This window comes from Ochlerotatus camptorhynchus, unplaced genomic scaffold (assembly GCF_037179485.1).
Source record: "Ochlerotatus camptorhynchus isolate MF236.1 unplaced genomic scaffold, CSIRO-AGI_Acam_v1.1 ptg000424l, whole genome shotgun sequence".
In the NCBI taxonomy this organism is placed as follows: Eukaryota; Metazoa; Arthropoda; class Insecta; order Diptera; family Culicidae; genus Ochlerotatus; species Ochlerotatus camptorhynchus.
In genome coordinates, this window is record NW_027040910.1 from 177,846 (window position 1) to 203,447 (window position 25,602).

The 25,602-nt window shown below is 38.1% G+C and overlaps 1 protein-coding gene across 1 annotated transcript in view; it reads right to left on the reverse strand.

Moving 5' to 3' along the window:
• Positions 1-5,270: 5,270 nt before the first annotated feature.
• LOC135711195 (uncharacterized) overlaps positions 5,271-25,602 on the reverse strand; it is a 31,349-nt gene continuing 11,017 nt past the window's right edge. Inside the window, exons 9-12 of the mRNA XM_065233974.1 lie at positions 13,846-13,971; positions 12,812-13,696; positions 6,151-6,312; positions 5,271-5,865 (exon numbers count right to left, since the gene is read on the reverse strand). Of these exons, the coding sequence (XP_065090046.1) occupies positions 5,463-5,865; positions 6,151-6,312; positions 12,812-13,696; positions 13,846-13,971 (1,576 nt within the window). The 3' untranslated portion in view covers positions 5,271-5,462. The remainder of the gene's footprint in view (positions 5,866-6,150; positions 6,313-12,811; positions 13,697-13,845; positions 13,972-25,602) is intronic.

Consider the following 25,602-nt stretch of genomic DNA (forward strand, 5'->3'; position numbering starts at 1 on the left):
CGAATAGGGAGGATGGAATTGCGAAATATTTTGCACACTCATCGCCATATTCAGAACCAAACGCAAATTCTTCGAGATAACCACCATCCGTCGTCTGACTCGCCGTGGCGGTGTCTGACGTATCTCCGGTCTGATTTACGAGGTGTGCTGAAGGTGTTCCTGAAAAATGAGATCCGTGATGCTGTCACCTACACTAAACACGCCAAGCGTAAGCGGCCATGGATGACATCTACGTTTTGAAGTGACAGAGACGCACTCTGTTTGGTTTCGGAGGTTAAATCATCACCAACTTTGGCAACAAAACGGCTCTTTTCAGGGCCACCAAGCTTATTACAGTAAAGAGTAGGAATAGAATTCATCTGCCTGTTTGTCCATATTCAGAACCAACGACCACACAAAATGCTCATGTAATCAAACTGGAAGCAGGGGTACAAATTATTTTTATCAACCTTGATCAACTTTGAATCGCCACGGCTGGATATTTTCGATGGAAGAAGCAACAATCTAGCATCTAATTCGACGAAGACGACAGGAAACATTTGTGAAGCCGAGTTATTCGCCTTGACACCAGTCCCGGAGTGACGTTTCTTCACACACATTTTGACAGTTCCTTATGGGGTTTTGCGTTGGAGTGAGAGAATAAGAAAAAGTCCGCCATGTTTCACACATAGACTGACAGTTACATATGAGATTTCTCCATGAGAGCTACAGAGCTCTCGTCAACGCCAATTTACGAAAGAGAGTGTCGATGAAGAGAATCGATCAATGTAGGTAGGACCTATTGAAAAGTGACGCGAGATTTGTTTTCCGTACTGAGCTCCAATGCTACCGACGCCAGGGAGGCAGCTCCCACACCTGGACCCTACCTATCGACCCATCAACTCAACCGTGGACCAACGGCTTAAGGTTCTACAAAGGGTAAGTTATTTTGTGTTCTTCTTCTTTTTTAAATATCATAAAATCATCATCATTAGTTTACACATACATTCATATATTATGAATACGAAAATTTAAAACATGTATTTCGTGATCTTAGATCGAAAATTTCCTGGGTAAAACACATTCACTGTATTTACTTACTTGTGTTCTTCGAAGTATAGCACAATTAAACGCAATCGAATACGCGAAACTCAAAACGACTGCTTCACAAAACTCTTGGTGAACAAAATGTATCACAAAGAAAACCATTTCTACTTTATTGCTTTGCTAGCAATCGTGAAAGTATCATTGAAACAGTGGTGCCAGATGTATTGCCTCTAGCAATGAATTTAAGTTTATTAAAACAATTAATTGCGAAGTCTGCCTCATTAACATAGATGAGTGGATGTATTTAATGGTGGATAAATATCAAAAACTGATTAAATAAAGCATAAATGACCATGTTAGACATTTTACCGGTCCAATTAAAAAAGTCACAGAAGATTGAATTCAACACTAACAGGGTTGATGGCAGCAGTGCACGTAGCCTGGTATACACTTTCCCGCTCAGGGGTGTAAACAAACTTGCATACAGCGCAGTCTGGCAGTACATTCTTATCCACTAGATAGTGTGACATCACATTTGCTGTTGTATTGAAATGAAGGAAGAAAAGAGATGGTTAAGTTTTCCTCACCATACCAGTTGATATTTTTGAAAAATGGGCAGTTTTGGCGTGGGGACATGCACTCCCAATGAATTTTACCTATACATTTAGAAAATGATGATCGAAGAATATTTAAAAAAGAAGAAGTAAACAAAATAATGACCCTTTGTAGAACCTTAACTTCCCGAAGGAAGGCTTAATCTGAGATGTTATGCCTTAGAACATGCCGGTGGCGCCGACTGAGATTTGACCCAGGCCTGCTGGGGTGAGAGGTAATAACGCTAACCACTGGCGCCGATGTCTTTCAAGGTGATATCACGGCGAATGAGAACGACCCAAATTTGAGTTTAGTTATCTCATAAATAAGAAATAAAGTGCAGGAACTCAGCGATGAGTAAATTTGCCTCATGTTTTCCCAGGTTTTTCCAGGGAAAAATTCCCGAATTTGAGAAAAGTAAAGATTGGATTCACTCAGTCTATTGGTACTACTCCGAGACTGAATAAAATTTTCGTCGATTTCCTCATTTTCTAGCAGATTTTTTAGGTTTTCCACAGTAAACCATGAGTCAAATTTACTCATCGCTGAGTTCCTGCACTTTTGGCGATTATGAGTGAACTAATCTCAAATTTGGGTCGTTCTCATTCGCCGTGTACGCAAAAGGAAAAGAGCCAGTGTCGCTACTTGATAGCAAACTACTCATAATGGGAGGAGTCTTTGTAGCTTTTATACCACTTGGTTGCACATCATTCTGCTTTAACCTGAAAAGATATAAAAGAGCGCTGCTGTATGGCATTAGCTCATTTTCGCTTCGGTGAACAGCTATATTAGCAGTAGGAAGGTGGTGGCTAGTCCACTCCTTCACACCTAACAAGCAACAATTGACTGGTCGTGGCAAAGGAGGAAAAGGTCTGGTAAAGGAGGCGCCAAGCGTCATCGCAAAGTTCTTCGAGATAACCGCCATCGGTCGTCTGGCTCGCCGTGGTGGTGTCAAACGTTTTTTCGGTGTGATCTACGAGGTGTGCTGAAGGTGTTCCTGGAAAATGAAGTCCGTGATGCTGTCATTTACACTAAACACGCCAAGCTTAAGTGGCCATGGATGTCCTCTTCAATAAAACGGCCCTTTTCAGGGCCATCAAGCTTACATCAGTAAAGAGTTGGAATAGAATTTATCTGTGCTTGTTTGTCCATATTCAGAACCACAAGCCCCCAACGACCACACAAAATGCTCTCCAGAGTTGTAATCTTGTAACCAAACTTGGAAGCAGGGGTGCAAGTGATTTTGATTGATTCTCTTCATCAACTTTCTCTTTGAAAACAATTACTACAAATTTGGTACGCCTACAATTCAAAAACGGAAAGAGTTGAGATAATAGATAATTGATCAATTAAAAGAACTAAATGCTCTTCACATTTATTCCGTCCTTTAGCGGTCCTACGTCAAGCTTCCGTTCGTGTCCCTAGGCACAGACCCTTCTACTTTTGCATGAGGATTTAGAAAATTCCATCTTCACCTGGAGCTTTCATATTATGAAACTTTTTTGTTATAGATCTTAATTCATCCAAATGAGTCCTCCAAGAAGGATCAAACATATTTTCCCGGAAGAAAATATTCAAATAATCCTGAGCAACCTGATTCTAGTACGAACCAAACTGAAAATCAGGGGAATTCTCGAATTGCTTAGCAAGTCTTTGAGCTTCCAAAAGGGTTTGAAACTCGGGTCTTATTTCGACACAACATTTTCAGGAGTTTTGTTCCTAAGGGCAGATAATCGCTTTTTAACTTGTTTTTGCAAATATAAATGTCTTGGCATGATCGCGAGTTCTTTGATATTGCCTTCTACGGACATTTTTCAGACGGATAAAGAGCTGAAGATCGTCATCTTTTATAATAGAATCGAATTTAACCTCTCATGTTGGTACTGAGGCAGCTCTTGCTTCAACTATAGAAGTAGTCAGAGATTCAAGAGCATAATTAATTTCACCTTTGGTTTGCAAAGGAATGTTTGGACCGAAGCTATATTGCATAAATGCTCGATATTGCCCCCAATCAGCTCTATGCTAATTGGAAGAAGAGCTGTTGGGATTAGAAATTATTTCTTGGGATATTTCAAAAGTTACTGGAAGGTGATCAGAACCGAAGTCAGCATGGGTAACCAATTGGCTACAAAGTTGACATGAATCATTTAAGACCAAATTGATAGTTGAGGGATTTTCTGCTGAAGAAAAGCATGTTGAGCTGTTTGGATATTGAATAGTGTAATAACCTACAGAACAAGCATTTAACAGAATATTACCATTGGCATTGCTTTGAGCATTATAAGAGCTATTAGACGGCTAAGTTTCTGAAGGTCACCCTTGCGAAAATTCTTTTGTAGGCTGACGCATTGGAATGGCTAATAGGCAGCTTAACATGTAAGTTGTTCAAATTTTGTTTCGTCAGAAACTCCCAAAAATTCAAAAAATTTGGGTCAAATTAAGAAAGAATTTGATGTTTGATACGCCTTTGAACAATGATTGCAACGCGACCTCAGGCTCCATCAAGACGATCATTTCGATAAATAAAATATTTTGCGTCCCTTTTAACATTATGGACAGGTTTAAGCAACATTTCAGATACAACGGCAATATGCACATTATGAACTCTCAAAAAGTTAAATAGTCTTCATAATTTTTAAGAAATCGAGCATTCCAGTTCAAAATATTTATTGATTTTAAATCCGTTACTGACTTTCAAAGTCATGACAATATTGTTCGCATACTTTACTCCAGTTTGAATAGCATCAATAATGGAGTTAGTTTTCAGCATATCAGTAATCATGTTCATTAATGATTTCTGTAAAAATTCCATTTTAGGAGCACTAATACTTCCTATGTCAAAATTATCATATCATTCAAATAACAGCTCAATCTCGTGAACAACCTAAACCAAATCATTCCTCTACCAGATAGTGTTATTAGTTTTCGAGATCGAGTTTTGATTCGAGAGAAATCGGCGATTGACGTGTTTGTTTACAAATTTAATTACGCGCAAATCTCAGATCACTCCGCGTATGTAGACCGTTTTGGAAAGGATTTAGGCGTAGACAACGTCCGTATTTTGAATAAAGTGTAGACACTCTCCAACCCGCACCAATAAAGTTTCTTCGTAGTTAATAAACAGCCCCATAGTTAAAATTTATGACCTTCAAATGTATCGAAGCACAATCAAAAATTATGACTTATTAATGGTTTTTTAAATATTTTTCGGAGCATATAAATGTGACCGAAGATTTTAGCTTTAATGTTGTTGAAATAATCCTTAGATATGCTTAGCTTATATTTTTTTTTATATAAAATCCAATGCTCCAGAAAAATCAAGTGTTTATTATGAATGTGAAATAATTCGAACGTTAATGGGTTAGATAAACTTGAATCTATGCGGTAGAACTTCCACTGACTACTTCAATTTTAATTGACTCAACATGTTCTAGTCCAGTCAACATGTTCTAGTATGCATCTCGGTACAATGACCTCCAACTCTTTGCCATGAAACAACGCTGAAAGAGTTTTATGATATATCGGATGAACTATCAGCTACCAGAGCAATGCCATCATGCCTGACAAAAAGGTTAATCAAATCATAGTCCACACATCAGGAAAGGCATCATACAACCAGTTCACAAACCACAACCCCTAATCGCCGTAGGTACAGATAAATAGTCGATGCAAAATGCGCTTTATTTCTAACCATCCTCACATTCATCACAGCAACATCATCGGCATCATCCTGGCGAAAGCTAATCGTAGCAAAAAGGTACACTGCTGTTACTGCACGGGAAAGAACGGCTACAACAAATTACCTCCTTCGCCACCAACGCACGGTCATGGCCAGTCACACTCTACAACTTCTGTAAATACAAGCTGATCCAGTTGATGTAGGACGAGATCCGGGTGGCCACCACTGCCTCGCCGGAAGCGCACTGCTGCTTGTCATCGAAGCTATACAGCCCCACCAGATAGGGCAGGTAGATGTTGTTGGTCCGCTGGAACGAGATAAACGGATGGCCCCCGTGTCCGCAGTTGGCCGCCTCGGTGCCATCTTGGTTCAGCTTCAGCTCCTGCCAGCACATCTGGTCATTATTCAGCTCGGTGTGGGAGGTGAACTGTTTACAGTCCCGATTCTGCACCAGGTTCTTGTCACGTGCGGTGAAAAACTGTTTATTGAACTGCACCTCCTGTGCGTAGTAAGGCGTTCGATTTAAATCACGCCACAAACAGGCCGGAATTGCATTCTCGTTGACACTGTCCGTTCGATCAATCCGGAGCGGCGGCGACCATTGGAATGCATACAAAAGACAGGTTCATTATTTACCACAAGAGAAAGAGAGAGAGGGAGAGAGAGAATGCAGGGTGCAATTAAATTTTCAATCGCTCTGTCTGGTTCACGGATGATTGGAAGTGTTCGCAGATTGGCAATTTCGATTTGGTGGAGTTCCGTGGTCGTTGGCAAGTCAATCCAACAAACGGTGCCTGCCAAAATACTCACTTCCAATCAGTAATGAACCGCTACGGTCGGAGTATACTTACACAACATCCGACTCCAGCTTCAGGACTGCAATGTCGAAATCATGCGTTTTGGGATTGTAACCGGGATAGGGAACGGTATCCGTCACTCGGATAATTTGCGCATCACCATCGTAGATTTTGCTGACATCGGTTTCGCCGATGCTAATTACATCCGGGCTGCGTCTAGATTTGGAGTTGAAAATTATGATCAATTGAATTACGTTGGTGGGAAAGCTGAGCGACCGCAAATTGTGAAAAACTAGGGGTTGACGTTAGGGGAAATTACAGCCTCGGCACTTCTTTACCTATTACCGTCAGGGGGATAAATGAAGTCTTAGGGTGTTAATTTTGTTTTCAAAACGATGCTCTGGAATATTCTGATTCTTCATGCACAAAACCATCGCCCTAAAACTTACTTCCCTTGACGGTAATAGGTATAGAAGTACCGAAGTCGTCATTTTCCCTACAAAAAGGCATACATTAAAAAAAGGAATTTATCCAGCTATGAAATGAGATCTGACTCATTGAAAAAATAAGAGATCCCAGGGAAAACTAACTGGGGGCAGTATAAATCAAAACTTATAGTTGGAGTAAATAGCTTGAGAGGATGTTCAAAAGCCTACATAGAACTTGAGAGCAATTCTCAACAGCTCTCTGGCTTAATACAACAAATTTATTACGATAGCTGTCCTGCAAAGGAACGTTCTACCAATAGAAATTTACCTTGGTGGGATAAAACCTTACAGAAACTTCGAAAGAAATCCCGGAAACTATTTAACCGGGCAAAAATAACAAAGCAATGGGATCAATATAGAGAAGCCCTTACAGCTTATTTAATAGCGAAATTCGAAGATCAAAAAGAAAGGATTGGAGGCATGCCTGTGAAATCATTGAAAATACTCCAATTGCTGCTAGATTGCAGAAAGTTCTTTCAAATAGCCTAGGAACTCCAAAAAAAGAGGACGGGACGTTTACTGGATCACTGGAGGAAACGTTAGAGATAATGATGAAAACACACTTTCCATGTTCAACTTTCTAACATAAATGAAGACCAAAATATATGTGCAGCAAAAACTGTCTCTGAAAAAAAACAGGAAACAATGAACGAGTCGACTGGATCAGAGAGAGCCAGGAAAGATGCTCAAAATCTGGCCAAAATATTTTTTTACAGAGAAACGAGTTGAATGGGTGATTGATTCTTTTGAACCTTTCAAATCACCAGGTAGGGACGGAATTTTTCCGGTACTACTCCAGAAAGGGAAAGAAACATTGACACCTAACATTAAGCTATATTAAACTGTCGTCAAGTTAAGATTATTCTTATTCCGAAGGCTATCAAAAAGGATAAAACGTCTCCTAAATCCTTCAGGCCGATTAGCTTCTTCTTCTTCTTCTTCTTCTTCTTCTTCTTCGCATTTCAAGCTTATTGCTTATGGCATATTAGCTTATTGCGTGCTCTCAACTTAGTGTTCTAGATGCACTTCCACAGTTATTAATTGAGAGCTTTCGATGCCTGCTACCATTTTTGCATAGGTATAATTGTGTGGCAAGTACAATCATACTTCTATGCCCAGGGAGTCTAGAAATTTTCCAACCCGAAAAATTCCTAGACCGAACCGGGAATCGAACCCAGTCACCTCCAGCATGGTCTTGCTTTATAGCTGCGCCTTTACCGACTGAGCTAAGGGAGGCCGATTAGCCTATCTTCCATTATGCTGAAGATAATGGAGAAAATAATAGATGAGTATATAAAGTCAAAGTACTTGGTTACAATTCCTTTTAATAAATATCAGCTTGCATATCAAACTGGTAAATCAACCGTAACAGCTCTTCATACGCTGGTTACAAAGCTAGAAAAATCTTTTGAATCAAAAGAAATTTCCCAAGCAGCGTTCATTGATATTGAAGGAGCATTTGATAATGCATCTTATAACTCCATGAAAAACACTATGATTAAACATGAGTTCGATAAAAGCATAGTTAATTGTATTAACGAAATGCTTAGCAAAAGAGAAATCCCAGCAAACCTTGGAAGCTCATCCATAACAGTAAGAGCTGTAAAAGGGTGTCCTCAAGGAGGTGTTCTTTCACCTCTACTGTGGTCTTTAATAGTTGATGACCTTCTCAAAAATTTAGAAGCACAGGGTTTCGAGATTATTGGCTTCGCAGATGATATAGTCATATTAGTGCGTGGAAAATATGACTATGTCATTTCAAGTAGAATGCAAATTGCTTTAAATTATGTTTCATCGTGGTGCACTAGCGAAGGATTGAATATTAATCCATCTAAAACAACTATTGTACCATTGACACGAAGAAAAAAAAATGTCCATAAATAGTATTAAACTGAAAGGAATAATTTTAGAACTTTCAAACACAGTCAAGTATCTGGGAGTTACTCTTGACAGCAAACTAAATTGGAATTCGCATCTAGAGCAAGTCATTAGTAAGGCACCAAATGCTCTTTGGATAGGTAAAAAACTTTTGGTAGGAAATGGGGACTAAAACCTAAAATGATCCACTGGATTTATTTGACGATTGTAAGACCCAGAATAACCTATGCATCATTGGTTTGGTGGCCTAAAACCAATGAAAAATCAGCTCAGAAGAAGCTGGGGAGGCTGCAAAGGCTAGCTACTCTCTCAATAACTGGTGCAATGAGCAGCACACCAAGTATGGCACTAGATGCTCTGCTTTATCTGCTTCCGTTGCATCAATTTATTCAATTAGAAGCCGTAAGGAGTGCATTAAGGATCCGACGGTCACAGCACTTCCTTGAAGGTAATCTTAGAGGACATATGAGCATCCTAAAAATGTTCAATATTGATTTTATTGTGTTACAAAATGAAGATTTGATGAAGAAAAACTATCACTTCGATCGTCTTTACAATGTAGCAGATGCGGATCGCGATTTGTGGGACAATGGGGGACCAAACATTCGTCCAGGATCAATTGTCTTTTATACAGACGGCTCTAGATTGGATAATCGTGTAGGAGCAGGGGTAACAGGTCCAGGTATAAATATCTCAATATTTATGGGCTACTGGCCTACCGTGTTCCAAGCAGAAGTCCAAGCAATTTTTGAATGTTATAAAATTTGCTTGCGTAGAAATTATAGACATTCGAATATCTGCATTATGTCTGATAGCCAAGCAGCACTAACTGCTTTGAAATCAGCTATTTTGGGTTCCTGGTCACTGTGGAATTCAAGGGAATGAGAAAGCCGACTAGGCTAGGCTTGGATCATCTCAACAATTTGTAGGACCAGAACCATTCCAGGGCTGTTACAATATTTTCTAAATTTGATCCGCGAAATCCGCGATTTCTCAAAAGAAATCCGCGACTTCAAATACTAATCCGCGACAAAAAAAAATGTTTTCATTACCTAAAAATACCATTTGTATACTACTACATGGCATTTCAAGCTTATTGCATATAGCACATTAGATTTTGCCTGCTCTGAACTTAGTGTTCTTTGAAATACCTTCACATTGATTTGAGAGCTTTCTATGCCTGTACCATTCTATGCCCAAGGAAGTAGAGAAATTTGTCAACCCGAAAAATTAATAGACCGAACGGGAATCGAACTCAGTCGCCTCCAGCATGGCCTCGCTTTGTAGCTGCGCCTTTACACACTGAGCTAAAGGAGTATCGTTTGTATCCTCTGGACAAAAAAATTCAGTTGTTAATCTATGTTTTTTTTAAATTATTATGGTCACTTTAACACTCTTGAGTCATTCGTGACTTGTCCGGGGGTGAGATTTGAACTCGTGACTTTGGCGTGAGAGGTATGGATGTTAACCACTACGCCGGGGTCGCCCCCTAGTTTATGAATGTTTCTATTGAATAATACAGGCCTAGATTTAATGAAGCATTATTTAAAAAATGCATTTTCATTTGAAATGCAAATTTTCTTGAAAGTTAACCTTTGCGTCTCTGACGTATTTTGCTGTCCTAAATGTTGTAGTTAATTTGGCACTAGTTTTCTCAATTTTTGACCGATTCAAACCAAACACCCTGCACATAATCGAGAAATTACCAGAGTTTCATAAGTCACACTTGTTGGTCACGTCGTGGTTCTGTATTTACACAGATATTCCTTGGGGTCTGTCGAATGGTGAGACATTTGCATGATATTTTTTATTTCGAATATGAAACTTTTCGATGTTAAATCATAACCGAATCGTATATATGTGACTTTTAGGATCATGCACGACTTATTACTATGTGTACTGGAAATTATAGGTTTTACAAATTTGATTTTTTCTACTAGATCAACGAAAGCTGCAATAATGTCTGTAGTATCGAAAAATGTCCAATCAGTTTCAAAGTGTCGATGTGGATCATGCATGATCTATTTCCGAGTAATCCACATGTAAATTCTTCAAATCGTCCTGGAGTTCAGATAATTTGATCTACCAACCGAGATTGGGACAATGTCTTTAATTTCGAAATATTTCCAGACAGATGCACAGTGTCTATGTGAATCATGCATAAACTATTGCCATGTATACCAGATGTTTTAGGTTCTCCAAATCGTTCTGGAGTTCAGATGATTTATTCTACTAGATCAACCATGACTGGGATACAGTCTGTATTATCGAATTATGTCCAAACAGATTCGTAGTGGCTATATGGATAATGTTTAATTATTTCCACGTATACTAGATGATCTATGATCTGTAGTATCGAAATATCGATATGGAAATCCTTAGGAAATATTTGGCATACACGAATATAGGTTGGCATGATCCACATAGACACTGCAAATTTATTTGGACATATTTCGATACTACAGATATAGAATTAGGCTTGGTTGATTTAGTAGAAACATAATGTGATCTCCAGAATGATTTCAGAACCTATAACATCTTGTATACGTAGCAATAGGTCGGGCACAATCCACATAGACACTTTGAATCTGTTTAAACATATTTCGATACTACAGACATTATTGCAGTCTTGGTTGATATAGTTGAACAAATCAATTGAACGACAATTTGGAGAACCTATAATATCCGGTATACATGGTAATTACCTGCATATATACGATTCGTTTATGATTTGACATCGAAAAATGCTGTGTTCATATTGGAAATAAATAAAAACATGAAAATGTCTCTCATTGGACAGACCTCACGGAATTTTCGTGTAAATCCGGTGTGACTTATGGAATTGAGATCATTTCTCGATTATTTGCAGGGTTTTTGGTTTGAACCGGTAAAAAATTGAGAGCTAAATGAACAACAAAATTGATGAAAGCAAAATAATCCGGGACGGAAAGGTTACAATGAATTCCACAATTTTTGTGACAGCACATCAGTCCCTTCGCGATTTTCGCGACTGAAAGTTCAAATCTGCGACAAATCCGCGAAAATCGCGAAATCCGTGAAATTCGCGAAATCCGCGCCTGTTGTAACAGCCTTGCATTCTGTAGAGTTTCTGCTTGCTCTCTTAGAATGGAGTTCAAGAAATGGGAAAAATGAAAGTGGAGACCAATTGGAACAACACTCTCATTGCTAGGCAGTCGAAACGGTTTATTAATCCGAGCATTTCAATGACTAGCAAAATTCTTGAACTATCAAAGAAAGATCTCAGTATGTACACTGGTTTAATAACAGGGCACTGTCCATGTAAATATCACTTGAAGCTAATAGGGAAACTTCAAGAGGACATGTGTCGATTATGTGGCATAGAAAAAGAAGACTCTGAACACCTGCTATGCTCTTGTACAACAATCTTCAATAAGAGGCGTATTTTTCTGGATAAGGGGCTGACAGAACCCTTTGATATTTGTAATTCAGCTCCCAGCCAAGTAGTGCAATTTATTCGAAATGTAATACCTGACTGGGAAAATGCTTTCAGTCAGTTAACGGCGGTCGCTTCATAAAATGGTGATACGACATGCTGATAAAGCAATATTAAAACGGGAAATATATCACAATAGATCTAAGTACTGGTCGCAGTGATCAAAATACCCAACACGGAAAAAAGGAGCCATCTCCCCTATTTTCTCATTTTTATTTTTGTAGTGCATATTTCGATTATTTTATTATAACTTTTCAATTTTATATTGGAAATTCTTCAATTATTTATGGAACATATATGTTTTTTTTTTATTATGCAAACATGTCTTTTAAATGGCTACTGTTGAATTTATTGTTGCTTTTCTTTTGAGGTTTTACCTGTGAAAAACATAATCTTTTAAATTTCAATCCGTACTTTCCATTAGTCTATTGCTCATTTTCAAAAGTATGTTGCTCCTGAGCAACCAGATTCATTGACCATTCGGATCATGTTAAATGCATGAGTTTATATTTTCGGTGGTAACATTTCGGAGAAAAAATCAGCAATGGCTTGAACATCAACTCTTACAGAATTGACAACTATTATCGAGATCCCACATTTCAAATCCTTTTTTTATCAAGCAACATTCGAACATACTCAGGAAAGGTGTTTTAGAGCATTTATCCATAAATCACTAGCCTCATAATTATATGAAACGGAAACTCCGATTCAGAAAATCGTAAAATCGATCAGCTCCAACCATTTGATATAGTCTTCGGCTCAATCATGACAACCCGTATGCACAGTTCTTGCAAAGCCGGTACGACGCATCCTACCGCATATTACACCCATGAGACTACTCCCATGCACCCCCACCCAGTTCATCAAAACTCACCTCTTGACCATGTTGGTGCAGCTGGCCGTCGTTAGGACGGTGTTTTTGTTAATTAACGTTCCCATGCAGTTCCAATTGGTGGCGGTCTTGTTGACTTTCCACCCGATCATCACCGAGTGTGGATGTTCGCCCTCCTCGATGCGGTGTCCTTCGGGCGAAGCGAAATCCACGTACTTCTTCCTGAAGCGCTGGTAATTGGTTTCACATTCGGTCAGCAGCGGCAGGTGTGCCGTCGCGATGATCGAATTAACCGGGCAGCAAACTATCGATGCCGTTTCGTTGGTGCAGAATTTGATTTCATCAGCCAGCGCCCGATGGTTGCAGTGGTCAATATTCACACAAACGCCGGCCTCACGGTCCGAAGCCTCGCAGACATAGTCCAGTGCCAGTTCCTTTTCCATCACCACTTGCCTGATGGCGTTGACGTTAATCGTTCTGTAGATAACCGAATTCATCCATTCGCGGAAGGCAATAGCCCGGGATGCCACCATCGGACGGCCAAATCCACAGGCCGGTGCATACGAGCCAACACCAATCAGATCCTCCGGGAATGGATTGGTGTCACTCGCGGGTCTCATTTCGCTCAGTACTTCGTTGCCGTTCCACGGTTCGCACGCTCCCGGAACGAGAATATCCTTGGACCAGGTGCAAAACTGTGTCTCGTTAATGCCATCCTTCAGGATGCCATATTTCTTGTAGTATTCCGTGCAATTGGCCCTTTCCATCAGTTGCAAAGTGGCCGTCAGGTAGCGCTCGGTCCCATCGGTGTTGTTATCCACCGTGCCGTCATCGTTCAGGTTGTACGGTCCGATTCCGAACGAAAGGAACTGGCTTTGATCTTCGATGCCGGCGATGCAAGAAACAGATTTCCAGTCATACCGATTCCTGACAGCAAGGCAATCGGCATCACCATCATCGTCGTGGACGTGGACAGCAACAAGGGATAAAGCATAGAAAGTGAATCAACGAAAAGAGATGAAAAACAAAAATGATTCAGCCACTAAACAAATTTCGAATCACGTCGGGATAATCACCTGTTATCGGTTTGCAGCCGAACCAGGGCCAGATCGTTGTAGAGCGTTTTTTTGTCGTACTCCGGATGGAAGATTATCTCGTCAATGCGCTTCCAGTCGTTCTTGTAGTTGACGACGTCGACGTCACTGGGGAGCAAGGGCAGGGTGGAAGTAGTGGGAATGCAGGAGGCATGCAATGGACAAACAAAAATAATGTAAAACGATTGGAAAAAGTAGGGTTTGTGGTTTTTGTTTTTCTGGAACTGAAATTACTTCAGCAAAAATGTGCAATTTAGTGAGTAGAAAAATTAATAAATAAAGGGTTGTGTCGCCACGCAAAATTGATGGACATATGTCATGCATTTTTGACTATTATACTTTATCTTATATTTTTCAAGAATTTCAATGTTTCGGTTATGGTTCAATGTTGGTTCAAGTATTTTTCCTGGAATGTAAAAAGTTATGAAAATTCAAATGTGGTGTCCTAAACAAACCGTTATAAATTTTGAAGTAGCACCCTAGTATCGTCCACAAAGACACCAACAATTGCCAAAAAATACGTAATTTTTTTTCAGTAGCTCCATCATTAGTTTTAAATTAGGTCCAGTGCTGTGGTTGTGGGTAGAGTCGGTGTATAATGAGTCACGCCAAGAGAAAAACAGTTGAACTCGCATCACGGTTTTCGAAAGATTCCCTTTCCTTTAACTTGGCAACAGAGGACTTCTACATCAACTGATTTCTAGCGGGAAAAAATAATAGCGGCTGTAGTAAATCATTATATCAGTGATTTTGCCAAATTATCTTAACAAAAAATAGTAGAAATTCTCATTACTGATCATTACCAAACGTATCCCATGACAATTGAATGTTCACTGCGTGTTTGCTGTCATTTCTTCCATTATATTTTATATTTTATAGCAATACCTTTCGTGAACCTTTCATAGAATTGTAATGTTTGTTTACTTTGCACGATAGGTAGCTGGTTTGAGAGTTCGACAGGTAGACTTGGCTTCACTGTTGGCGTGACTCATCATACACCGATTCTACACTCTTAGCTACGATTACCTAAAATTATCGGTAAAAAGTTATCGGTATTTTTTACCAATAAAAATCGTTACTTTTTACTTTAAATAGGCTATTTTTTTGTATAAATTAGATAATATTTAACGTTAATTATTAGTAATCCATGATTACCGATAATTTAGGTATGTGCACTTCCTTCGATTATCGGTAATTTCTACCGATATTTAGGTTTTCTTTACCGACTTTAAGGTATGTGCATCTTAGTGTGTAGTCATGGGTAGTCGACGACTACTTAGCTCCAAACCGAGAAAAAAAAAATACAAAATGGGGCAAATATTGTTATAAGTTCAGGAAAAAATTTATCAAATTGTAAAATTTTAAATGGCTTACGCCCCTGACCTACACATATTCAGGGAAAATTGAAAACAATATTCAGTTTGAAATGGCTGCGCCCCTAGTAGGCATGTTTAAAATGATTAAAATTGTTTAATTTAAAGTGTCCTTGGTAGACAAGTTTACGAAAAAATGTTTTGCGCTTCTGGTAAACATGATCTAGGATTAAAAAATAATAAAATAATAAATTTTAAATGGCTTGCATTCCTGGTAAATATGATCAGAAAAACTAAGAAAACGATGTTAAATGCTAGCGCCCTGGGAGACATGTTCAGGGAAAACAATAAACTTGAATTAAATTGCGCCCCTGATAAATCTTTTCAGGTTAAAATTGATAAAAATCGTTAAACTTGAAGTGACTAGCGTCCCTGATATACACGTTCAGGGAAAAAATTAGGTGTGTAGTTAATGGCTCTTCAGTCTTGACAAAATCAATATACTGTTATTTTATTTTTTGTCCAACGTTTCGGTCCGTTTGGGACCTCCTTCAGGAACTCATCTTCAGGGACTCAATAATTACATAACGGATAATTACGGACCGAAACGTTGGACTAAACTAAAATAAAAGTATTTTGATTTTGTCGAGGCTGACGACACAACACATTCACAATCCACATCAATTCCCAAAAGCACCGTACCCAACAAAGGAAAAAATTAAAAACAAATATGTTTTAGTTTAAATTGCTACCGCTCCTGGTACACAAATACATGAAAAAAAAATTAAAATATATGTTAAATTTGAAATGGCTAGTGCATTTGATAAACATATTCAGGGAAAAACTGATCAAAATCGTAAAATGTTAAGTCACTAACACCCGTGACATACATGTTGAAAGAAAATTAAAAAAAAATGTTAAATTTGAAATGGATTGCGCCTCTCATAAACATGTTTCGAAAACAATGAATCAAAAATGGGTTGGTTGGAAATGCTATATAACATGAAGCTTAAATGTGATAAGTTATTAGCTAGAAAATTTTCTGAAGAGGGTAGGCTGATAGTTCCGCTAGAGTACGGCAGCACGAAAAAAGAAATAAAAGTTGAAAATGAGCGAAAGGCGCTTAAAATGACAGTACTAGTCAAACGCACACTTATTTACCTAACTCATATATGAATTGTTGAGGAGACTTGAAGTATTTCTTCAAATCTACAGGCACCTGCCGTACTTTAGCGGAACTAAAAACCTACCCTTTTCAGACCTTTCTCTAGGTAATATATTATCACACTAAAGTTGCATGTTAGATAGCATTTCCACTCAACTCTGAAAATCGCAAACTTCACGATGAAGCAACAAAAAACACTTTGAATGTAATCTGATCGGGGAAAAAATATGAAAAATTATGTTAAATAGTACTGTTAAAAAGTTCATCCAGTTGAGGTTAACCTCTAAAAAAAAATTGGAAAACTGTATCCTTGTATTCAGCTAATAAAATATTTAATAATTTTGGAAAAACTTCAGTTCTGTTGGGAAAATGTTGAATCGCCCAAGGATAGACTCACTCCCGAAAGTGTTACATTTTCTGGACTGATTTAACACTTTCGGAAGTAATACCACGCAAATATCTTTGGTTGTTATTTGTTTTTTTTTTCAAAAATTTGCGTAGCTACTATTGCGTTATTGACACGCACGAATGGTCGACGAGTTTGGCATTCCATTTTTGCTAAAAGTAGGAAAAGTTGGGTTCACGAGGTTTCCTAGATAAAAGGTTCTTAAACGAGAGCCACATGGGATGTGCCATTTTGCATGAATCTACATATATATATATATATATATATATCCCTGCAGTTCTTTTATACTGCCGATAAATTTATGCTATCTTAACAGTAGTCATAATTTATAACTACTCAAGATATCACAAATCCAAATCCATCATGCTGAATGAATTGAACAGCGACGTAGAAACCAAATTGGTAATGATTTGTAAAGCGAATCCATATTTAAGTATCTTCGCATTATTTTTCGTTTGTTTTTTTAATTTAAGTATCATCATCTCCATAATTTTCCTCTTAGTTAACCTCGTACATGCAACTTAAGAAGGGCAACCGAGTGCTTCGGAGCGGGCGAGGGCAGTAAAGGCTTCATACTGTGGAGTTTTCGATTTGGTAACTTACTGCTAGTTTTGGGAACTTTGTTCAACTCAAGGTTTTGCCCACGAATGTTTAGGAAAATTTCTAGAAATTGTTCAAGGTTTTTCCTGAAATTTTGAGAAAGTTTAGTATGATATTTAGATACTAGAGTGGGTCATCGTTATATGGAAAAACGCAAACTTTTCCGTACCAATCGAAAACAACCGTTTTTTTGGTTCCATTTGAAGTCCCAAACAACTGTGCAAAATTTGGGGACGATTGGTTGTAACTCGGCTTTCCGCATTGCGTTTGAAAATTGTATGGAAATTAGTATGGGAAAACCAACTTTTTTGCAATTTTATCCCTAGAGACCACAATTTTGCATGAACCGTTTAACTAAGTATGTACAAATATAGAACAACTCTGCCAAATATTTATGGTTTGAATTAAACACCAAAAATCCCTTTTTCTGCAAACATTGCCGGAGTACCAATGGAAGTCAGATTCCAAACTGAAATAACATCGGAGTCTCTTATCTTACCGATTTGGTATGTTCCGATGAAGTATTCAAAAACAATTTCTCTATCTCATATGTGTAGTTCGAGAGGGAGGGTGGGGGGTCTGGGTTAATAATATACCCCCTCTCACTCATATTAATAGTTTCAGTTTGAATTAATTTCGGAGTTTCTTATTTTATCGATTTGGAATGTTCAGGATGAATTATTCAAAAATATTGCTTTATCTCGTAGACGTTGCTAGAAAGCGGGGTGTGGAGGAAGGGGAAGAGCTTACTGTATGCAGTTTTTAAAACAAAAATTGTTGTAGTGTAAATATTCAATATCCACTTGTCAGTTCATTTGTAAGTGAGGAGATGATGTTTGAATTATTAGCAGGTGGGAAATTTTAAATTTCTATTCAAAGCTTTTATTTACCTGCACATAGAAAACACAGAAGTAGTCGTACGTCAAGAACCAAAAACAAAAGAAAGCGAAAACTGTCTTCACCAGTTTCGTCCCAGACACAGGTACAGTCGGATTTCGCTTGTTGGGCTAAGTTTCAGTTGGGCTCCCAAGTCAAACGTCACTTCTAACAGTGCTGATTCCATTTCTTAATTTCGACCGGCTTCATGCAAAAACTGGCAAACGAATGGAGTAATGATACAGATTATTTGAATGCGATACAACGAGTTGCTTCCTTGATGGTTGTCAACCATATGGCTGAATGAGGGGTGAAGCTAATTTCCGACTTTTCAAGAAATCCACCCGAGACCGAATTCAACAGCAATATTTGCTTCAAGGGACAGAACAGCATCGAAAAGAGAATCCTAAGAAATCGTAGAATATATTAAAATGAAATATAATCATTCCAATCCAATGACATTTGTGTGAAGGTATCTGACATTGTGTATTGCACCAAAAGAGCAGGGAAGAGAATGGGAGTAATCGCTTTACGACTGCTCTTACGAGATTGAGCAAATGTTTTTGAATAACCCATCCGAACAACTCAAGAGGTGGGAAGCTCCGAAGTTATTTTATTTTTATCTTTACTTTCATTGATATAAGTGAGGGCCGAAAAGTATACAGTAAGCCCCCCATATCTAACTACACCTATTAAATGGAGCACATGTTTTTGAATACATCTGAACAAACCAACTTGACAAGACCAGAAACACCGAAGTTATTGCAGTTTGAAACCTTACCTCCATTTATATGGATGGCGGGGCGGAATATAGTTACCCCCCCCCCCCCCTCATCTCTTAATATTCCAATGAAAATGAAAAATTGTTTTTGAATAATTCATCTGAATATACCAAATCGATAAAATAAGAAAGTCCGAAGTTATTTCACTTTGAAACTTTACTTCTATTGATATGAGTGACCCCCCCTACGCCCCTCTTACTACGCATATGAGATAGATCCATTGTTTTTGAATATTTCATCTGAACATACCAAAACGTTAATATAATTAACTTCGAATTCGGAGTCTGATTTTCATTGGTACACCGGCAGTGTTGGCAGAAAAAGGGATTTTTGGCAATTAATTCGAAACATTGATCTTTAAACAGCAATCACTTTTTTTAGGGGCATTCTAGCACAATACAATTTTTGAGCAAATTTGTTAGGCATTTCCTGGGCTATTTAGATGTGTGGTTTGTGCAAAATTGTGGTCCCTACTAGTAAATATGCAAAAAGTAGGTTTTCCCGTACTAATTTCCATACAAATTTCAAATGCAATGCGGAAAGCCGGGTTACAAACAATCGTTCCCAAATTTTGCACAGTTGTTTGTGACCCCAAACGGAAGCAAAAAAAAAAAATTGTTCTGAAAAAATAATCGTGATGACCTATCCTAATAGATACACAAGAAAACAAAAATTATGGTGCATGGAAAAAGTTGACGGGATTTTTGGAAATTAATCTTAATTTGAAGAAGTAAGGCTAAAGGGACTTAGTTAATGTTCAATAACCATTAGATAAATTTTTCGCCCCTCGGGATTTTGTTGTGTGGCAAATGCCACCTTCGTCACCTGTAGAGTACGGTGCAGTTCACCATACAGCATCGATAAAGTGCAAATGTTTTGCAACGTACCATATAAACTAGATAATACACTATTTGAAACAACGTCATCAACGTCAGGGGCGGACGCATAGTTATTTTAAGCAGATTTATATTTTAAGGGCGCGGGTCAATATTGGGTGCGACTACTTAGCTACACAGGTCTCTAAAGCAGAGAAGAGAGTGAAGGTTGCATTTTATGATAAAGCAACAGGCAGTTGTTTCCCTTATCAGAAAACAATATTGAACGAATTGTTGGTTCATATGTTAGCAAATAGGGGAGGAAGGGGTATAACGGTCATACTAGGTTTAAGCACCTCTTTGTTCTTCAATTTGGAGGACAGCCCTAACATAACATCATCATTATGTAGTTTACAGCGTGTTCGTATAATGATGCAAAAAAGAATACTGCTCAAGTGACAATTCTGCAACCATTTGGCATCTACTCTAACTTATGATCTTTTTTTTATAATGGCAATGAACAATCTATTTAGTTTAAATATAGCATTTTAAAGTTTCAAAAATTTCTGCTTAGTAATTCAACTTTTTGCAGTTTTTAAAACCTTTTATAGTCTGGTGAGAAAGTCAAAAATTGTCTTGTTTTAAAATTAAATTTAAATCAGCTCTCAATCCCTCCCTAAAACTGTTCTGTAATTCAATCATAAACTTCTTTAGCAATTGTTTATTAATGTCTTGATAAAATCTATAAATATATATAAATGAATTTCTGTCTGTATCTGTCTGTCTGTCCGACCCTTATAGACTCGGAAACTGTTGAATCGATCGGCGTGAAAATTTGTATGCAGAGGTTTTTGGGGTCGGGAAAGGTTCTTATGAAGGTTCGAGACCCCCCTTCCCCTTTGTAAGGGGGGGGGGCTCCTATACAACTAAAAGAGAAATTTCTGCATAACTCTAGAACTAATTAAGCAAATGGAACCAAATATGGCATTTGGAGGTATAAGGAGACCCAAGTAACAATTCAGTAGCCATATAGCATCCACTCTGATTTATGATGGTTTTATAACGGCAATGAACAATCCATTCAGTTTAAATATAGCATTTCAAAGTGTAAAACATTCCTGCATAGTATTTCAGCTTTTTGCTGTTTTAAAAACCTTTTATAGTCTGGCAAGAAAGTCAAAGTGTCTTGTTTTAAAAATAAATTTAAAACAGTTATCAATCCCTCCTTAAAACTGTTCTGTAATTCAAGCATAAACGTCAAATGTTACCAATTGTTTATTAAAGTCTTGATAAACGTGTTATATCATTATAAAAGCAACCATAAAACCATTAGGTTTTGTAAAAGAGCAAAAAGCATTTATTCTTGCTGTTCAGGCTTTTTAAAGTGCATCATTAACTCCCCAATTACTCTGTTTACTAATTGAGCTTATAAAATGGTTCCTCATAGTTAATAAATGCCAAATTGATTACAAGGAAATCTCGAAGGATAGACGAAGTAGGATGAAAAATTCAAGTCGATTTCAGCAAAATTTACTTTTTTAGAAGAACCAGCACACCATCAATGACTGACCATCTGGTGGAGAAGAGTAAAGTGAGCGTGGCCCTCGAATTCATAAAACATTGTCGAAAGTTTAAAAACATCCAGATCTTGCGAATAGATGACAATCGAAATAACAACCAACAGCAAACCACTGAAACTGCTAGTTAGCGGAGATTAGCTGGTTTCTGATCCATAGCAGTGATTTTATTCGGCGAAAGAATCAACTCTTCGAAAATTTCATTCAAGCGTACATCCCTGCATCGTTGTAACCATCCGGAAGAAGGGGATCTTTTTCGGGAACGATTGCGGTTTCAGCTGTTCGAAATGCGAAATGTTGTAAAACAGTATCGCAAACTGTCTGAGTAACTGCTCCCAATCTTTCGGGAGAAAAGCACCTGGAAGAACCCTGGATTTCACAGCGCAACTATCGAAAGATAAACATACTTTGACGTTTAACTTTTTGCAGGCAACTTTGCCTCCATAAATGCTGCCATAAATCTGAACGGGTTCGGTAAACGGTAAATTTAGCAATGAGCAACCATTTAAATGCGAAAATAATACAAAAAAATCTCGGTCAAGCTCGATCTGAAGAATAGATATATATTTTTTCAATGCGAAATAATTAGTCAAATCGACGATTAACGAGGGTTGACTTAATTTTTTCGAAGTTTTCACGTACATTTCACATAAAATTTAATATTGCACTTAAAAATAGGCCACTTAATAAGAACTATTGTAATAAATTTGGATATTCAACAAGATTTTTAAACCATCAGTTTCTATTTTAATTATTTTGATAAGATCGGATTCATGAATCCTTTTCTATCTTGATTGATGCTTTCCTAGTGGATTCAGCATGCGGCTAGCGGAAATGGCTCGGAAAGGGTTTTAATTGTTGCTAAATAGCTTTTATAGTAGCTTTCTCAATGCGTTCGTCATACAACCTTTTGCAGTAAATCAATCTTGGAGAGCTTTGATAAAACACCGTTCAGAACCTTCTCCGGGGTGGGCCAACTAGACATATGCTAGTCTTAATGAGATTTTTTTTAACGACAAAATAGCCTTGACCAGGGTTCTATGAATGTTGTTTTATAGTTGCTTTGTAGTATTTCATAAAAACCTAAAATGTAATAGGGTTAGCCCCATATACAAGAGTGGGGGCTACGTACAATATAGCATGCATTTTTTTTTTAATCGGCGCATAAACTTAAGCTAATTTTGAATCTCGAGCAAGGCCGGGCACACTCAGCTAGTACTCTATAAACGTGTTTTATCATTATTAAATCAACCATAAAACCATTAGGTTTTAAATGAGAGCAAAAAGCATAAATTGTTGCATTTTAGCGAAGACAACAAACCAAGAAGTCTGGCAACTCTTCCATTTTCTCATACAAACGCTATGAGACAGGTACAATCGCGTCATCTGCCGCTCAAAGGTAAATGCTTCGAACGAATTTATAGCAAAGATTACATCCTCAGAAGAAGGGTTTGTGTATTTGCTAATTTTTCTATGCGTTGCTTCCAACCTTCACTCAAGTGCTGCGCTACTGTATCTGTCACTTGGATTCTGGCAAAGTTGCCAGTCTTCTTGATTTGTTGTCTTCGATTTTAGGCTTTTTAATTTATAATTTCTCCGTCAGAGAAATTGATAATTGTCTTAGTGACAACTGCACGTTGACGGCGTAGTGTCTGTCAAAAGGCCAAAAGAGGTCGACCTGCAAGGACCCTTACAGGATACCTTAGACAATAAACTGGCCCACATTTATAGGGGAGATTTTTTTATCGTTTTTTCAACGGGCCAACTTGTGCCATTTGGTGAAAAAACCATTCTCTAAAATTTTCAGCTCATTCGGATGTAACACGAGCTGGTGCTTTTGGCTTAAAGTTTATATGGGGCCAAATTTCGAAATGTATGGAGAATTAACATCTCTTCACTCCTTCGTGCATAAATCTGGTTCAGCAAACTATTTTTAGCTCAGAATTTCAGCACATGAAGCTTAATCTATGAGGAACAACTTTGTTCAAGACAGCATCATGATTCAAGTTAGTATTATAGAGAAATTCATTCTTGAATTTATATGTGCATTTTGTTTGTATACAGCAAAATACAGGCAGCTTATGCAACGTATCAACTAGATTACCACTAAAATAATAAAAATTCATATTTTCCATAGGCCAACAGACTCGTGTCAGTAGGTGAGATAACCACTCTCTGACTGTTTCAGCTATTTTTGACGTTAGACGGGCTGGCACTTTTGGTTTAATGTTAATATAGGAGATTTGGATGAATCCCATCCGAGGTCGATGAGATTTTTCTGAGGCATAAAAATCTCTGGTCACGTCTTCCTTCGGAAGGGAAGTAAAGCCGTTGGTCCCGGCCCATGTGTGTTGAATGGGTGCGATATCCTACGCAGGTGTGGAAGCTGCCTTCCTGCGGTGATTGGCACTAGATTGCGGAGACCGACGTTAAATAAAGGAAAGAAGAGATCATCAGTCCGCATCGTGCTCTCTTGCCGTGCGGATCTATTTGCTTTTTGCTTAAGGAAGTGTTACTACTACCTAAAGCTACAACAAATTTAAACAGCACTTTTCAGTGCTCAACCTGTAAAATTTCTACCTTGTTCAACTCTTATTCCTCTTCGATCCTTGTTTGGACCCTACCCGAGGTAATCCTTCTTGGATATCGATTTGGAAAATTCCTCTTCGATCCTTCAGATTCTTATTGTAATCTGCTTGGAAGTCGATTTGGATAAAAATTTACTACCGCCATGGTGCCTAAACGCAAAAGAAAGGGGCAAACTCTTGACCCCCCTTCTGATGAAATTAATTTGAGTAATCAATTTGATTTGCTCACGGATGATGAGAATGATCCATCATCCAAGAAAAATTCTAGTAAACTTTCCCGGCTTAATGCCAAGAAGGAAAAGATTCCCCCTATTGTGATAACCACTACCGATTTCCATGCTCTTCGCATGGAACTTTTGAATTTCGTGAAAGTTAAGTTTTCACTACAAATTGGACGTCGGGGTGAATGCCGTGTATTGGCTGAAACCTTGGACGGATTTAAATGTCTTCTCAAGTATCTTACTGAGAAGAAGCACACATTTTTTACTTACGACACCAAAACTGAACGTGTGTTCAAGGTTGTCATGAAAGGACTGCCCAGTGGTGAATCCCTGGATCAGATCAAAGATGAACTGGCAAAATTACTAGGAGTTGTGCCACTCCAAGTAATCAAAATGAAAATGAAATCCCGTCCTGGCGATTCGCGCAACGGGATTTCTAATGATTTTTATTTAGTTCACTTCAAGTCTAGTGAACTAAACAACCTTAAGGCCTTAGAAAAAGCTAGCCTTATGCTCCATGTCCGAGTGAAGTGGGAACACTTCAGGAAGACTGGAGGAAATTTCCAAAACCTCACTCAGTGCCGTAAGTGCCAGGGATGGGGTCACGGAACTAAAAATTGCTACATGCCAGCTAAATGCATGAATTGTGGTGATTCCTCTCACGCAAAGGACGACTGTCCTGTGAAGGAAGATCCTAAGAAATTTAAATGTTCAAATTGTGGTGAAAACCACAAATCCAATTTTTGGGAATGTAAGACTCGCAAAGCGATCCTACAATCTCGTTCTAACCGACAGGTAGGAAACGCTCCACGTTTCCGACCAGGTACAAATTCCTCTGCTGTTAACAACGGTCAGCGAGGAACAAAATCTACATTCGTACCCGTAGGTACAAATATCACCCCTGCTTCAAATGTTTCATCTGTACCTACTCCCCTCGCTGCTAACAATGTTCAGCGAGTTAATGGAGCTACCTATGCTGCTATTGCAGCGGGTAGAAATCAAAATACTAACCAAAGTAATTCTAACGGAAATTTTGACAATTTTGAGTTAGGAAGCATTACTGCCCCTAAAATGGAATTTTTACAGAAATCATTAATTGACATGATCTCTGATATGTTTAAATCTAACTCCATGTTTGATGCTATTCAAACTGGAGTAAAATTTGCAAATAATATTGTCATGACTTTAAAATTCAGTAATGGATTTTAAATCATTAAATATTTTAAATTGAAATGCTCGATCTCTTAAACATAATGAAGACGAGCTATTTAATTTTTTGAGAGTTCATAACGTGCATATTGCCGTTATAACTGAAACGTTCCTTAAACCTGACCATAAGGTTAAGAAGGACGCAAATTACTTGATTTATAGAAATGATCGTCTTGATGGACCCTGT